The sequence below is a fragment of the Schistocerca gregaria genome, chromosome 2 (assembly GCF_023897955.1).
Source record: "Schistocerca gregaria isolate iqSchGreg1 chromosome 2, iqSchGreg1.2, whole genome shotgun sequence".
NCBI classification, from domain to species: Eukaryota; Metazoa; Arthropoda; class Insecta; order Orthoptera; family Acrididae; genus Schistocerca; species Schistocerca gregaria.
In genome coordinates this window covers 356249202-356265065 of record NC_064921.1, presented here as the reverse complement: position 1 = coordinate 356265065, position 15864 = coordinate 356249202, and the positions used below count along the sequence as shown (strand labels likewise).

General features: G+C 40.5%; 1 protein-coding gene across 1 annotated transcript in view; it reads right to left on the bottom strand.

Moving 5' to 3' along the window:
• The window catches only part of LOC126337053 (protein takeout-like), an 80317-nt gene extending 65719 nt beyond the window's left edge, over positions 1-14598 (bottom strand). Inside the window, exon 1 of the mRNA XM_050001380.1 lies at positions 14487-14598. Coding sequence (XP_049857337.1) covers positions 14487-14562 — 76 coding nt within the window. The 5' untranslated portion in view covers positions 14563-14598. The remainder of the gene's footprint in view (positions 1-14486) is intronic.
• Between the last annotated feature and the right edge of the window lie 1266 nt (positions 14599-15864).

Sequence of the window (15864 nt, the reverse complement as noted above, 5' to 3'; positions counted from 1 at the left end):
TCATTACCATTTGTTTGCCCAGTCGTATCTTATGAGTCCCTGGTTTGTCAGTTAGAGGTGGGACTCCGTCACCTCGAAAGGTCCGAGGCACTTTTCTCTGATTGTTGCCAGCATCATATTTAAAGTACCAGGGAAGCAGGTTGCTAGCCTTACTTGCCCCGAGTCCCATTGTGTTTTACCCCTAACGGTTGAGGGACTAACCGGTGGATTTGGTAGTCTTTGCCGTATGAGCACAAAGGTGACCACAACTCAGAATATGTCCGAGATGCCCAGCCTTATTCCAAAGTAACTGGTATCCAAACTGTCGGGACCACTTACTTGGCCACTCATACATTGCCCGTGGTTCATGAACTAGGACATGGCTAGAGGAATCCACACCACGAACCACTTAAAAATTATTAATGCCATTAAAAGCAAAATGGTGTGCTGTGAATTACAGAAGGTTTAATTTCCACCCACTTGCTGGGCGTATAGTACAATGTGGTGCCGCGTCCACTCAGAAGGCGCTGCCAGCTCAAGCGACCGGTAGACAGCGCCACCGCTAAGATGAGGGCCGTCGGTGCAGGACTGGAGGGTACCAGCACACGAGCCAGACGGGTTTTGGATTGTCCTGCGGATGAGCTGGATGGAACAGTCGGGACTGGGCGGCAAGAACTGGGGCGGTGGGCTTCATTCCGTTGGCGGCGAATGACTGCCACAAGCTGTTCTGTTTTGGACTGGAGGGGTTGTTCCTAGTGCCGTCCGGCAGACCATGCAGTCTGGTGCATGCTCACTGGGCAACTGGAAGAAGGTAGTCGGAGAGCCAGCAAGGAAGGAAGCAAGGAGGGAAGACAGTGGCAACTGAGGGAAAGAGACACAGTTAGAGGGAGTTGGAGATGGAGGGTGGGAGGGAGGTAGAGTGAGAGAGAGTGAGTGAGAGAGAGAGAGAGAGAGAGAGAGAGAGAGAGAGAGAGAGAGAGAGAGAGAGATGTATTGGTGGTCTTCCGCTTGAAAATTGATCATGTGCTTGGGTTGTGATTCTCCTTAATTGTGCCCCAGAAATTGGATCATTCCTGTGTATGATTCTCTCACGGGCAGTGTCACTGCAAGTCCAACTCTGCTGTCCTGAATTGCACTTCTGTCTTGGAGTGTTGTGTGTTAAACTAGCTCCCTTGGGAGTGTTTATATATCATTTAGCCTGTGATCTAAATTTTCTGCACATACTAGACCGTTTTTCCTGTCACTGTACTCCACAAAGTGTGGACTCGGCTTTGCTAAGCTGCATTTCGACTGCTGAATCAATTTAAGCTTTTGGGAGATTTCTGTGCACTTGATGCTTTCGTTTAGAGCTAGTATTCCTGACTTCTGACGTGTAGTTGTGTATTAAGTAGCTATAGATTTCCTGATTAATTGTGTGTACTCATTTTCAGTGAGGCAACATGCAATGTGTTAATTAAGTTCTCCCAAAGAGGATACTTAGTGTAAGGTATACTATCTCCTTTTGTAAAGCAACATTTGCATTTTTATTTTGTCAAGTGACGTTGGCAGAAACTGTCGCAATCAATTTTCAGCGTTTCTCAGTTTGACTCTATTTACCACTCCCACTATTTACTGAGCCACAATGGTAAGGCAAGAATGGCTATAGAACAAACGCAAAGGCATAAAGTATAGGCAAGATAGATACCATGAATACGAATACTAAGAAATCATTAGAGAAAAGAGAAACAGCTGTATGAATAACAAGAGCTTGAATGGCGAACCAATACCACGTAAAGAAAAGATAGAAAGGTGGAATGAATATAAAGAGTGCTACGCAAAGTGAAGGAACGCGAAGACAGTATGGAAGCGGAAGAGGAATTTGAAGAACATAAAACAAAACACATGACATTGTGAGAAGAATTTGGCCAAGCACTGCAAGACCTGACAGAACTAAGCACGATAAAACAGTTCCACCTTTCTGATGGGTATATCGTACGGACGAAATACCATATATCTTCAAGAAATATGTAATAATCTCAATTCCAAGGTAGGCGTATTCTAGTGGACTTGAGTTTTTCAACCCATTAAGTCACGTCATGGCAGCAAAATAATAACACAAATTAATCACAGAAGAACGCCGTTCACATTGTAATTCTCTGTGCACAGTGGTCTGGTATGCCCTATAGTATTCCACAAGCTAACTTTGTTCGTATCTTATGACCACGTCACCTTGGCCTGATCCTATTAGAATAACATGGCGCTTCCTTTATTCAGATCTAAAAATGTTCAATCCGCACCGAAATCAATAGTCCAGCAACAGTTTCTTTGCGATCACTGACTGGAATGACGAAAAGAAATTATAGCTGGTACGTGTATTCTCATACCTTTTTAGCAACTAACATTACCAATAGGGAATAACATTCTTTCTGTAATCTAAAAGTCAGATACTTGTTTGATAGATTTAATTTCATATTTTTTCACATAGGGCACGTCGAATATTCTACTATCGACAGTGGCATAGTTATATGGAGGAATTAAGTTATTTCATCATTAGAAGTGCTAATTAAAACTGTTATATTGGAAAGTGCTTTCATTTAATTTTGCATGTAATTCATATACTAGGCAATTCTATTGCTAACATTTGGTTTAAGAGTCTTCCCAGGAATTAGTTTATTTTGAAAGGACCAGGAAAGACTTAAAGTTTTCAGAACGATTATATGATAGCTGTTGTTGTTATTGTTGTGGTGGTGGTCTTACTCTCCCAGTACTTACTGCAACTCCCAGTACTTACTGCAACCTACATCCTTCTGAATCTGCTTCGTGTATTCATCTCTTTGTCTCTCTCTACGATTGTTAGCCTCCACGCTGCCCTCCAATACTAAACTGGTGATCCCTTGATGTCTTAGAACATGTCCTACTTACCGATCCCTTCTTCTAGTCAAGTTGTGCCACAAACTCCTCTTCTCCCCCATTCTATTCAATACCTCCTCATTAGTTATATGATCTACCTATCTAATCTTCAGTATTCTTCTGTAGCACCACATTTCGAAAGCTTCTATTCGCTTCTTTTCCAAACTATTTATCGTCCATGTTTCACTTCCATACATGGCTACACTCCATACAAACGACTCCCTGACACTTAAATATATACTAGATGTTAACAAATTTCTCTTCTTCACAAACGCTTTCCTTGCCATTGGCAGTCTACATTTTAAATCCTCCCCAAATAGCCAAACTCCTTTACTACTTTAAGTGTCTCATTTCCTAATCTAATTCACTCAGCATCACGCGACTTTATTCGACTACATGCCATTATCCTCGTTTTGCTTTTGTTGATGTTCATCTTATATCCTCCCTTCAAGACACTACCCATTCCGTTCAACTGCTCTTCCAAGTCCTTTGCTGTCTTTGTGAAATAGGATGTAATTCCTTCCGTCTCATAAATCTTGCGTACAGGGTGGCATATTTGATGGGTGACTCTAGAAAAGCTCTCAGAAATTCTGAGGGGATGCCGTCTACTTCAAGTGCCTTGTTTACAGGCAGATTTTTTACTGCTGTGTCCAATTCTTATAGCAGTGTCATAGCTTCCTTCTCTTCTTCCATTTCCACAAAATTATCTTCAAGTTGGCGGGCACTGTATAGCTATTCTAAAAATTCTTTACACCTTTCAGGCCCCCTCCGTTCTTAGTACTTGTTTGTATCTGAGTTCTTGAACTCATACAGCTTTTTCTCTTTTCTCCAAAGCTGTCTTTAATTTTTCAGTACCCGACAGGTATCTTTCCAATAGTCATACAAGCGTCTGTAGCTTTGCACTTCTCCTTTAGTCATTCGCAATTGGTACTTTGCATTTTCCATTTTCAGTCGAACTTATATTTTGGATGGATTTCTTCCTTTTTTCCTCCTCTTACTGTCTTCATATTTTATTTCCTTTCATTAGTAACATTCAAAACCTCGAGTGTTATCCAAAGATTTCTATTGGGCTTTATCGATTTGATAACCTGTTATCTTCAGTATTTCATCCTTTAACACAACACATTCGTCTTCTCTTGTATTCTTTCTCTCGTTTCAGCGTTTCAGTCAATTGTTGCTAACGCTCCCTTTGAAACTTTCAACAACCACTGATTCTTTCAATTAATTCAGACACCAACCCCAGAATTTGCAGTGTCTTCAGGTTTAAATAGACAATTCACAACCCACAAATTATTGTCAGAGCTGCCATCTCCACCTGGAAATTATAGCAATTTAAAATGTAATTCTTACTGATACATATATATATATATATATATATATATATATATATATATATATATATATATATAAGTTTAATATGGCACAACTGCAAAATACTAACGCGAATTCTTTACAGACGAATGGAAAGACTGGTAGAAGCCGACCTCGGGGAAGATCAGTTTGGATTCCGTATAAATGTTGGAACACGTGAGGCAATGCTGACCTTACGACTTATCTTAGAAGAAAGATTAAGGAAAGGCAAACCTACGTTTCTAGCATATGTAGACTTAGAGAAAGCTTTTGACAATGTTGACTGGAATACTCTCTTTCAAATTCTAAAGGTGGCAGGGGTAAAATACAATGAGCGAAAGGCTGTTTACAATTTATACAGAAACCAGATGGCAGTTATAAGAGTCGAGGAGCATGAAAGGGCAGCAGTGGTTAAGAAGGGTGTGAGACGGGGTTGTAGCCTCTTCCCGATGTTATTCTATTTGTATATTGAATCACCAGTAAAGGAAACAAAAGAAAAACTTGGAGTAGGTCTTAAAATCCATGGAGAAGATTAAAAACTTTGAGGTTCGCCGATGACATTGTAATTCTCTCAGAGACAGCAAAGAATTACGAAGAGCAGTTGAACGGAATGGACAGTGTCTTGAAAGGAGGATATAAGATGAACATCGATAAAAGCAAAACGAGGATAGGAGTGTAGTCGAATTTAGTCGGGTGATGCTGAGTGAATTAGATTAGGAAATGAGACACTTAAAGTAGTAAGGGAGTTTTGCTGTTTGGGGAGCAAAATAACTGATGATGGTCGAAGTAGAGAGGATATAAAATGTAGCCTGGCAATGGAAAGGAAAGCGTTTCTGAAGAAGAAAAATTTGTTAACATCGTGTATAGATTTAAATGACAGGGAGTCGTTTCGTAAAGTATTTGTATGGATGGTAGCCATCTATGGAAGTGAAACGTGGACGATAAGTAGTATAGACAAGAAGGGAATAGAAGCTTTCGAAATGTGGTGCTACAGAAGAATATTGAAGATTAGATGGATAGATCACATAACTAATGAGGAGGTATTGAATAGAATTGGGGAGAAGAGGAGCTTGTGGCACAACTTGACTAGAAGAAGAGACCGGTTGGTAAGACATTATCTGAGACATCGAGGGATCACCAATTTAGTATTGGAGGGCACCGTGGAGGGTAAAAATCGTAGAGGGAGAGCAAGAGATTAATACACCAAGCAGATTCAGAAGGATGTAGGCTGCAGCAGGTACTGGGAGATGAAGAAGCGAGCACAGGATAGAATAGCATGGAGAGCTGCATCAAACAAGTCTCAGGACTGAAGACCAATAACAACAACGCTAAAAATAGTAAAAGTGTTTCGCTATTTGGGCAGCGAAATAGATTATTAAAACCCAAGCAAAATCAACTGATAGGTCACACTGCTGACATCACACTGTTTGCTCACGTACATTTTGTGAGGTCTGCCCTGAAATTAAAATGACTTCCCCTTCCTCAGCATGTGGTTTTTGTGTGTGGATTACTGACGTTCTTCAAAGCAAATACAAATCATCAGGCGCAGCAGCTAAAGATAAATAACCTACTCTAATTTTTTTGTTTGTCAGAAACAATCTGTGAGTTCGTGAGGCGTAAGGTGCAATGCATACAATACAAAATCTTCACAACTTTAGTATGGGTCATAGAGGTGGATTTCACTCTGAGAAAATGGCTCTTCAGAAATCATATTCTGATTATTGACAAAGAGACTGTTGAATTAAGAAGACTAACAGTTTTAAAATTACCCATTACAAAATTACAGACATCACAAGAAATTTCGAAATTAGGATATAACGAAGAACGAAGCATCGAATTCACTAGTCATGGAAATTACTAGTTATCTGAGGGACAAAGTTTTTTTACAATGAACATTTCTGACAAGTATTTCATTTTGGCCCATGCCTTTATTAGATTTAAAATTCCTCCAAAATGTTCTCCATCAATGTAAAGAACAAGAAAGTATTCAAACGACGTCTCTGTATGGCTATCTTTTCAGAGATGGTTACGGCATCTCGGCTCTTCAGTACAGAGTGTAAAATCAAAATATCTTTCAGCAGTCTAATTTTCAATATGTTATTTTACTGGGCTAACAGTTTAGGCGATATATTACGCCATCTGTTACAAGGACAGAGGTTAGATTCTTCTTACACGTTGGTCATCGGGCCCGAAGAAGGCGTAAAATATAGCCAAAATTGATATCCTAATAAACTGGAAATTAAACGGCTGAAAGGTATTTGATTTGACATTCTCTATCACAGATTAGTTTTCATTTCCGTAATAAAGTGGTCCACATAGCTTCTCCCAGATTCTCAAAAAACAGATCTCATTTTATCAAACCGTCAAGTGCTCGCTACTATGCCTTAAACAAGAATACCCCAGTGCTGCCTAGATAAAACTGAACACAGTCAGAGATCTTCTTTACAATTTATGCAGTGCGCTCATTCGTCTTCGTTCCAGTACAGTAACGTTCAAAATTTTACAATAGCAGATAATATACAAGAATTTTACAACACTAGCCTACGATGGTTATGTTTTGAAACTTCTGATGATTGATTCCTACGTATCCTGGTGCGCTGAACCCAAAAATGACCTTAATTCTGTTCCAACACGTCAGAATTTTTTTGCAAACTGCAAGTAGTCAAATGTAGCATATGTAGAAAAATATCACAAATATGAGACATAATGACAGAGTGAAATAGGTTTGTTTCGTTTAAAACGTATTATTTTACACCTTATAACAGACAGTACAATAATAGAATATAAAAATAAGAAACCCACGATTTTAATCGTTGTGTCGACGTCTCTTTGGACCATACGCGCCCTGTTTCATGCTTTTCCGTGCAAGTTCTCTTCAAGGATCATCTCAGTGAACATACAGCAAAAGTCAGCCAGCGTTGTAGTATTCCACCTTACTTCGCAACACTTTTCTGTTTCTTTGACATCTTGACAGAAACTCTCGCCCAACTCTTGACTAACAATACAAGATTTGCAGGAATATAGTACTGATATGAACGTAGGAAATGATCCTTCAAACTCATGAGACAGCCTCAATTTTGGTACTTCTCAGCATGGCCTGAACAACAGACTTGAGAGTCGGATCCTCTTGTAGCCCAGAAACTTTGTTAGAAGGCGACCCACGCTTCATTTTCAGCATCTTTAATTTCTTTTTCAGAAATTCCATCTTTGCTAAGTTTTTTAATGTCTAGAGAGGTAAAGAGACCCTGTTTTACTTTCCCAGTTGATCAGGCTGGAAATCTGTTACAAATACACTGGAAACGTTTACCATTTTCAGGTGAGGCTTTCACAAAATTGTTCATCAGGCGTAATTTAATATTTGGAGGTATAAGGGGAAATTTTGTGACTTGATGAGAGGCATTTGGAGCACTAGATCACCATTCGTCATCCATTTACGATCGTCGTACTAAATTTTCCGGAAAATAAATTGCGAATTGTCGTACCGTTCTTTTAAGTGTACTTACTGCTCTTTGCGTATTAACGTATATCTGCTTCCGTTGTGAACAGGACAACTTTAATACATCGTTTCGACGAATTGATGAGTGGTCCCCAGTCAGAGCTCTAGAGACGAACGTTGAATGTCTTACAGTTTTGAAGCCTCTTTGATCAGATGTAAGCCACATACAAAATCTTTGAGTTCAGTCATTGTAAACGGTTGTGGTGTGGAGTTACCAACTTCGTACTCCTTTCGTCATCTTGGGTTTCTTCACTTGATTCAATATCCAAACCATCTGTTTCACGAAGATGTTCTGGTTGCATTGGCAGTGATACGTCTGGACCATGAGGAACAGGATGCAAAGCAGATGGCAGGTTTGGATAGACGATGTTTCTTTTACTCTTTACGCTGAAACTTTGAACACCGGTTGAACAACAGTGAATCATCACTGTGATTTTGTGGCTCTCACCAGACCATCGGAACACCAAATCTGAAAGCATCTGAAAGCTTGTTGTTCACCCTTTCACCACTGTCTCAGTCCTTCAACACACGTATAGTCAACATTGTCGGGTGCCCAACAACTTTTGCTTTCGTCTCCTATTTTTATACCGAAATACACGAGATACATTTGCAGCTCAAACAATATTATATACCCTTTTCTCCTTGACACCATCAACTCAACGAAAAATCTAAGAAAAGGATATGTAGTTTTTTACTGCCTTTTTATGCCAGCTCGGCCGCTATATCTTTGCTTTTCAGCGAATATCCCCCGACACCGACATTTTTGATCAAGGAGGATACATAAGAACGGTTGTGCCAACACTAACAGTTGAGATGTACAAAATGTTTAGTAACGAAGGTGCTGGAATCAGCCTGTTCTTGTGATGTCAACGATTAGTTTTCATCTTAAGCTGACAGATAGTAGAATTTACCATGTATTTATACATGTCACTACATCTTACATTCGTGACTTCTTTATGTGAAAGTAATTTCGACAAATTGCGATTTACAAAAAAATCTGAGGTGATGGAAAGAAAAACTAAAGTGATTTTTGGATTAAATGCACAAACATACATAGCAATCCATCTGGCCGGCTGCTGTGACCGAGCGGTTCTAGGCGCTTCCGTCCAGAACCCCGCTGCTGCAACGGTCGAAGGTTCGAATCCTGCCTCGGGTATGGATGTGTGTGATGTTCTAGGTTAGTTACGTTTAAGTAGTTCTAAGTTCAAGGGGACTGATGACCTCAGATGGTAAGTCCCATAGTACTGAGAGCCATTTGAACCATTTGAATCCATCGGTTGTATCATGAAAAACATGATACAACGGAAAAAATGCGGACCTGTCCTCGTAATTGGTGAAGCCAGTTCAAAGCGTTCATACTGTGTGCAGCCTTAACTACTTGCAATGGTATAAATCACTGATCTGTATAAACCACTGATCTGTTATGCTGTCATTCAAAATCTCGAATGAAATTCACAGCTGATCTTTGTTAACGATTCTGATGTCAACGATTCGTTTTCATCTTAAACCGACAGACAGCAGAATTTTCTATTTATTTAAAGCTGTCATTACGTCTTACATTTGTGATCTTTTGTCGATGTATAACTCTTTTTGACAAATTGCTCGGCTATGATATTGTGACTCTCAGCATCACTTACGTTCCTGTTACGTGTATTCAGTATGTCAACTGCACTGAAACAGTACTCATCAGGTAATACGCTTAGGCAAAAACACATGCCTACACATGCCTACACACATGCCTACACTCATGCCTACACTAAAAGCACATGCCTACACTAGCCATCGAAAACATAATTGAAGAAGAACGGTGAGGGACAGTGGATGACATAGTTATTCTATGTATGATATGATGGTATGATTTATTCATATTAGCTCATAATTCCACGACAGACCGACAGATGGCAGATCGAGCTCTCTTTTCAAATCCTCGTTAATGGCAGCTTTGTCAGGAAGTGAGCGTGTAGACGGTGGCAACTGCGAAAACCATCACTACCAGGAGGAATAAAGCATGCTGTGTTCGTAAAGGAAAAAAGTGCATTCCAGGGATGATTTGTACGAATCTCAGGATGTTGTGGCTAAGACTCAGATAAAGAATGTGAGTATGTTCCTGACTGAAGATATTCTCAAAATGGTGATGCTAATAAGATAAATGTGAATATTTATTACAGTAAACAAGGTTAAGTTGTGTCCTTTATTATAGTGCATGTGAATTTACGTAATAGGTTGATGATCAAATGTTAACGGTAACCCTTAACATCATTTATGTACCGTAGTAACATGCCTGCTATGCTTTTTATGTTTTGCTGAATCGTGATTAATTTTTGAGAGTTTTCTATTTCATTATTGCAAAAATTGTTAATACAAATCTAAGAGCATCAAACACTGAAACATTTGGAGCTTTTTAATTTGTATTTTTGGAGGTTTCGCAGAACTGTTTCGTTAATGCACCGAGGAAATAATTGTAGGTAAGTCTACACCAACCAATATTGAGTGCTCTCCGATTGCAAGTAAATAATGTTACAGTACCCATTGACGAATTTTTAAAAGTAAAATTTTTGGTACAATTTACCGTTTTAAAAATTTTTCTTTACTGTCGTATGTTTGAAGACAATGAATTATCTGCAGAATTTCAGTCACATGGCATATAATGTAAAGATGTTACTTATCGGAATATTTTATTGTGATGTTTCTGAAGACAACTAGCTCGTCCCTTACCACTGATTACAGCGGAGGTTTCCAAGTATAAGGTCCGAAGTCAGGTGAACACAATACTTAAACCCTACGGATGGTAAGGATGCAGATGCTGTTGGCCATGCCCAGTCCATTGCAGCTGATCGATTGGAGTTGATAGTTGTCAGCCACTCGAGAAACATTGTATCTTCAGCGTCAGGACTATGCGTCTTGTTTCTTACTCGTTAATTGAGCGTTGTGCCCGCACCTGTCCAGTTTTTCACCAATTTCTGGAGAAACCTGCTTGCTTTGACTACGTCGTACATACACACTGGGTCAACACGACAGTTATCCTTCTCTTCGGTGTAACTTTTTTTGCAGTACATGCAAGTTCCTCGAGAGATCGTACTCAGTTTCACGCATCGTGCTGTGCTGTGCAGTGCTTCAACTCTAATATACGGAAGTATTAACCACATTTTTTTTTTAATTTTTCGAGGTGTCCTGTAGAAAAGCTTGGAGTGTGGGCAAGCACTGTAGTCGTTCTCGTCACGTGCTCTCGCCTGCTGGATTACATCACGGCCACGGCGGATGTCTGAGGCCACTAACCGGTTTCTCACAGTCGACAGACCTTGCCCTAAATACCACGAGGCTGGTCTGTGAAGCTGTTTTTGAATTTTTACTCCGAGAATAATTACGGTTACGTGTTAGGCAACTGCGTTTCAGTTCATGTCTCTGATGGAGTACGGTATTAACACCGATAATGCCTAAAAGTGATAATGTAGGACGTTTTTTGGAGTGTTTCGATTGAGTATTGTAGTGGGAAATTTCATACTATTTTGGAAAAGAAATCACCAAGATCGCGGGTGTTCAATCTTCTTTGCCTACCGTCCACTTTCGTAATTTAACCACCCATTAGTTCCACATTAATGGCTAAATACTAAGCGAGGACGCAACTTTACATCATAAAATTTGTGAAGCAGAGTTACAGCAAGTTAAAGCATATAATAATACTAATAATTGCCAACTATATACTTTATGTAAAAATAAACACACATTTTCAGCTGTCCCCTTTGATGTATACCAACAACACCTGTCGTCAGCTAAGGGTTTCGTTTTAATTATAATTTCGTTCTAGAGAAGCTGCACGGTCATCAACGGTATCTGTTCTTTCGGGTCAGTGACTTTCTTATGGGCGAATGCGCACTCTTTGCCCGAACTCTTACGCGACTCGTCAGCTTAGTATGGCGCTAGTAATGAGTGAATGGGCAAATATCTATTAGGAACACTATGAATGTAGGTTGTGGTCAGTTCGGAATGTGGGTCTCACGGGAAGCGTGCAATGTATAAGTCCCTGCAGTCGCACTATCCTCTGTGCCCTCGGTGGCTCAGATGGATGTAGCGTCTACAATGTAAGCAGGAGACCCCGGGTTCGAGTCCCGGCCGGAGCACACATTTTCAGCTGTACCCTTTGATGTATATCAGCAACACCTGTCGGCAGCTAAAGGTTTCGATTTAATTATTTCATTCTAGAGAAGCTGCATGGTATCTGTTCTTTCGAGAACAGATACCATCTACAAATGATGTAGATAAATACAACAGACTCCACCTCCTATTAATCTGAGAGAGTACAGTAGCAGAAACACACGTCATATGAAGGGAGTTAGAAAAAGCCTTTGACCATGTAGATAGTAACATCTTGTGAAACATATTACACAAGAAAGGATATGCTCAACAAATAATAAAGGCAATGGATAGCCTATGCAGAGGTACAGAGAAAACAATGAAGACTATCTATGCTATATCAGAAAACATACAGACAAATGAAGGAGACCGAGAACGGCGTAGCTCATCACCTACACTTATACATTAATGATTGAGATATGGAAGCATATTTTTTTAACACGGTACTTTTTGTAGACGATCTTGCTACTGTACTGGAAAGCGCGTCCTCGCTACAAAGATCCATCTATAGTCTGAACCAAATTTCTATAGAATACAGTGAGGAAATATCCATTTCAAAAACAGAAGTGATGGCTTTCAAATGGACAAAACCACTGAATTCTATGAACGTTATAGAAAACAAAACCACTGAACAAGGTAGTACTTCAGTTACCAGGGAAATATTATGAGCTACCAGAATGAACATTGACAACCAACTGTAGAAAAATCAAATGATATGCGTAACGAGTGGAAAAACTAGTAGACGCCGACCTCGGGGAAGATCAGTTTGGATTCCGTAGAAATACTGGAACACGTGAGGCAATACTGACCTTACGACTTATCTTAGAAGAAAGATTAAGGAAAGGCAAACCTACGTTTCTAGCATTTGTAGACTTAGAGAAAGCTTTTGACAATGCTGACTGGAATACTCTCTTTCAAATTCTAAAGATGGCAGGGGTAAAATACAGGGAGCGAAAGGCTATTTACAATTTGTACAGAAACCAGATGGCAGTTATAAGAGTCGAGGGGCATGAAAGGGAGGCAGTGGTTGGGAAGGGAGTGAGACAGGGTTGTAGCCTATCCCCGATGTTATTCAATCTGTATATTGAGCAAGCAATAAAGGAAACAAAAGAAAAATTTGGAGTAGGTATTAAAATCCATGGAGAAGAAATAAAAACTTTGAGGTTCACCGATGACATTGTAATTCTGTCAGAGACAGCAAAGGACTTGGAAGAGCAGTTGAACGGAATGGACAGTGTCTTGAAAGGAGGATATAAGATCAACATCAACAATAGCAAGACGAGGATAATGGAATGTAGTCGAATTAAGTCGGGTGATGCTGAGGGAATTAGATTAGGAAATGAGACACCTAAAGTAGTAAAGGAGTTTTGCTATTTGGGGAGCAAAATAACTGATGATGGTCGAAGTAGAGAGGATATAAAATGTAGACTGGCAATGGCAAGGAAAGTGTTTCTGAAGAAGAGAAATTTCTTAACATCGAGTATTGATTTAAGTGTGAGGAAGTTATTTCTGAAAGTATTTTTATGGAGTGTAGCCATGTATGTGACATGAACGATAAATAGTTTGGACAAGAAGAGAATAGAAGCTTTCGAAATGTGGTGCTACAGAAGAATGCTGAAGATCAGATGGATAGATCACATAACTAACGAGGAAGTATTGAATAGGATTGGGGAGAAGAGACGTTTGTGGCACAACTTGACCAGAAGAAGGGATCGGTTGTAGGACATGTTCTGAGGCATCAAGGGATCACCAGTTTAGTATTGGAGGGTAAAAATCGTAGAAGGAGACCAAGAGATGAATACACTAAGCAGATTCAGAAGGATGTAGGTTTCAGTAGGTACTGGGAGATGAAGAAGCTTGCACAGGATAGAGTAGCATGGAGAGCTGCATCAAACCAGTCTCAGGACTGAAGACCACAACAACAACAACATGCGGAACAGTCAACAGAACGTTGAGAAATAAAGTGAGAAAAGATAGAAAATTCAAGATTTATGGTTATGGTCACCCACATATTCCCATTTGGAAGTGAAACTTGGACAGTTACTAAAAGGCAAGAAAGTGGATTCCGAGGAGTAGAAACGAAATTACTAAAGGAGTTAAGGTCTGTACAAGATTAGACAGGCTAAGAAACGAAGACATTAGAGCAGAGAACGGGATATATGTTGTAAATGAGGAGATCGATTATAATCGTCAAAACTGGCTGGAATATCTGCAAAAAATGGCAGATTCAAGCCTTAAATTTCAGACCTTCGGGTGCAAAATCCATAGGAAGACCAAGAAAAAGATGGCTGGATGCTTAGAAGGGGGAACGAGCCTATGGCCTAGACCATGGTGCAACATGTTGTTTTACATCTGGGAAATTTGGAAATTTGTGATAAGGTCTTATGGGACCAAACTGCTAAGATCATCGGTCCCTATACTTAAACATTATTATACTTAAAGTAACTTACGCTAAGGACGACACGCACTCATGTCATGTCGAACCTCCGACGAGAGGAGCGACGAGGATCGTGACAAGACGCCCTAGACCGCCCGGCTACCCCGCGCGGCTTACATCTGGGCCTACATACATTCTCAGCTAATATTGTGATAGTGTGCGAACGTACAGAAAAAGAGCTACTGGAGCCGGTGTGGTACTCACGCAAATCGAGGCATCTGGTTAAATGAGCCGCACACAGCAGCAGAAGCAGCAGTGTGGAGCGGGCGTAGCGACGCATCGTGTGTCTGTGTGCGTGCGCTGTCCTGGCCGGGCAGCTACTGGCGTCCACGCCTGTTCTCCGGCAGCACCTGCTGCGTGGGAACCCACACCAGTTTCGAAGCGCTCCTCCTGAGGTTCGTCAGCGGTGCCTCCACAGAAACTTGGGGTGGCGACCACTGAGTAAATCCCTCGTCACATTAGAAACTCTTCCTATCATCCACTCTGTGGGTTTCAAGTTCTACATCAACATCATCTGCATCCATACTCCGTAAGCCACCCGACGATGTATGGCGGAGGGTACCTTGAGTACCTCTATAGCTTCTCGCTTCTATTCCAGTCTCGTATTGTTCGTGGAAAGAAAGATTGTCGGTATGCCTCTGTGTGGGCTCTAATTTCTCTGATTTCATCCTCATGGTCTCTTCGCGAGATATACGTAGGAGGGAGCGACATACTGCTTGACCTCGGTGAAGGTATGTTCTCGAAACTTCAACAAAAGCCCGTACAGAGCTACTGAGCGTCTCTCCTGCAGAGTCTTCCACTGGAGCTTATCTGTCATCTCCGTAACGCTTTCGCCATTACTAAATGATCCTGTAACGAAGCGCGCTGCTCTCCGTTGGATCTTCTCCATCTCTTCTATCAACCCTATCTGGTACGAATCCCACACTGCTGAGCAGTATTCAAGCAATGGGTAAACAAGCGTACTGTAACCTACTTCCTCTGTTTTCGGATTGCATTTTCTTAGAATTCTTCCAATGAATCTCAGTCGACATTTGGTTTACCGACCATGAACTTTACATATCATTCCATTTTAAATCACTCCTAATGCGAACTCCCAGATAATTTATGGAATTAACTGCTTCCAGTTGCTGACCTGCTATATTGTTGCTAAATGATAAGGGATCTTTTTTTCTATGTATTCGCAGCACATTACACTTGTCTACATTGAGATTCAATTGCCATTCTCTGCACCATGCGTCAATTCGTTGCAGATCCTCTTGCATTTCAGTACAATTTTCCATTGTTGCAGCATAATCCGCAAAAAGCCTCATTGAACTTCCGATGTCATCCACAAGGTTATTTATGTATATTGTGAATAGCAGCCGTTCTACGACACTCCCCTGTGGCACACCTGAAATCACTCTTACTTCGGAAGACTTCCCTCCATTGAAAATGACATGCTGCGTTCTGTTATCTAGGAACTCTTCAATCCAATCACACAATTGGTCTGATAATCCATATGCTCTTACTTTTGTTCCGCTAAGTCTTAAATTTCCTCACCTGTGACCGATTTAATCTACTTCTCTGTTTTGTTAAACTAAAA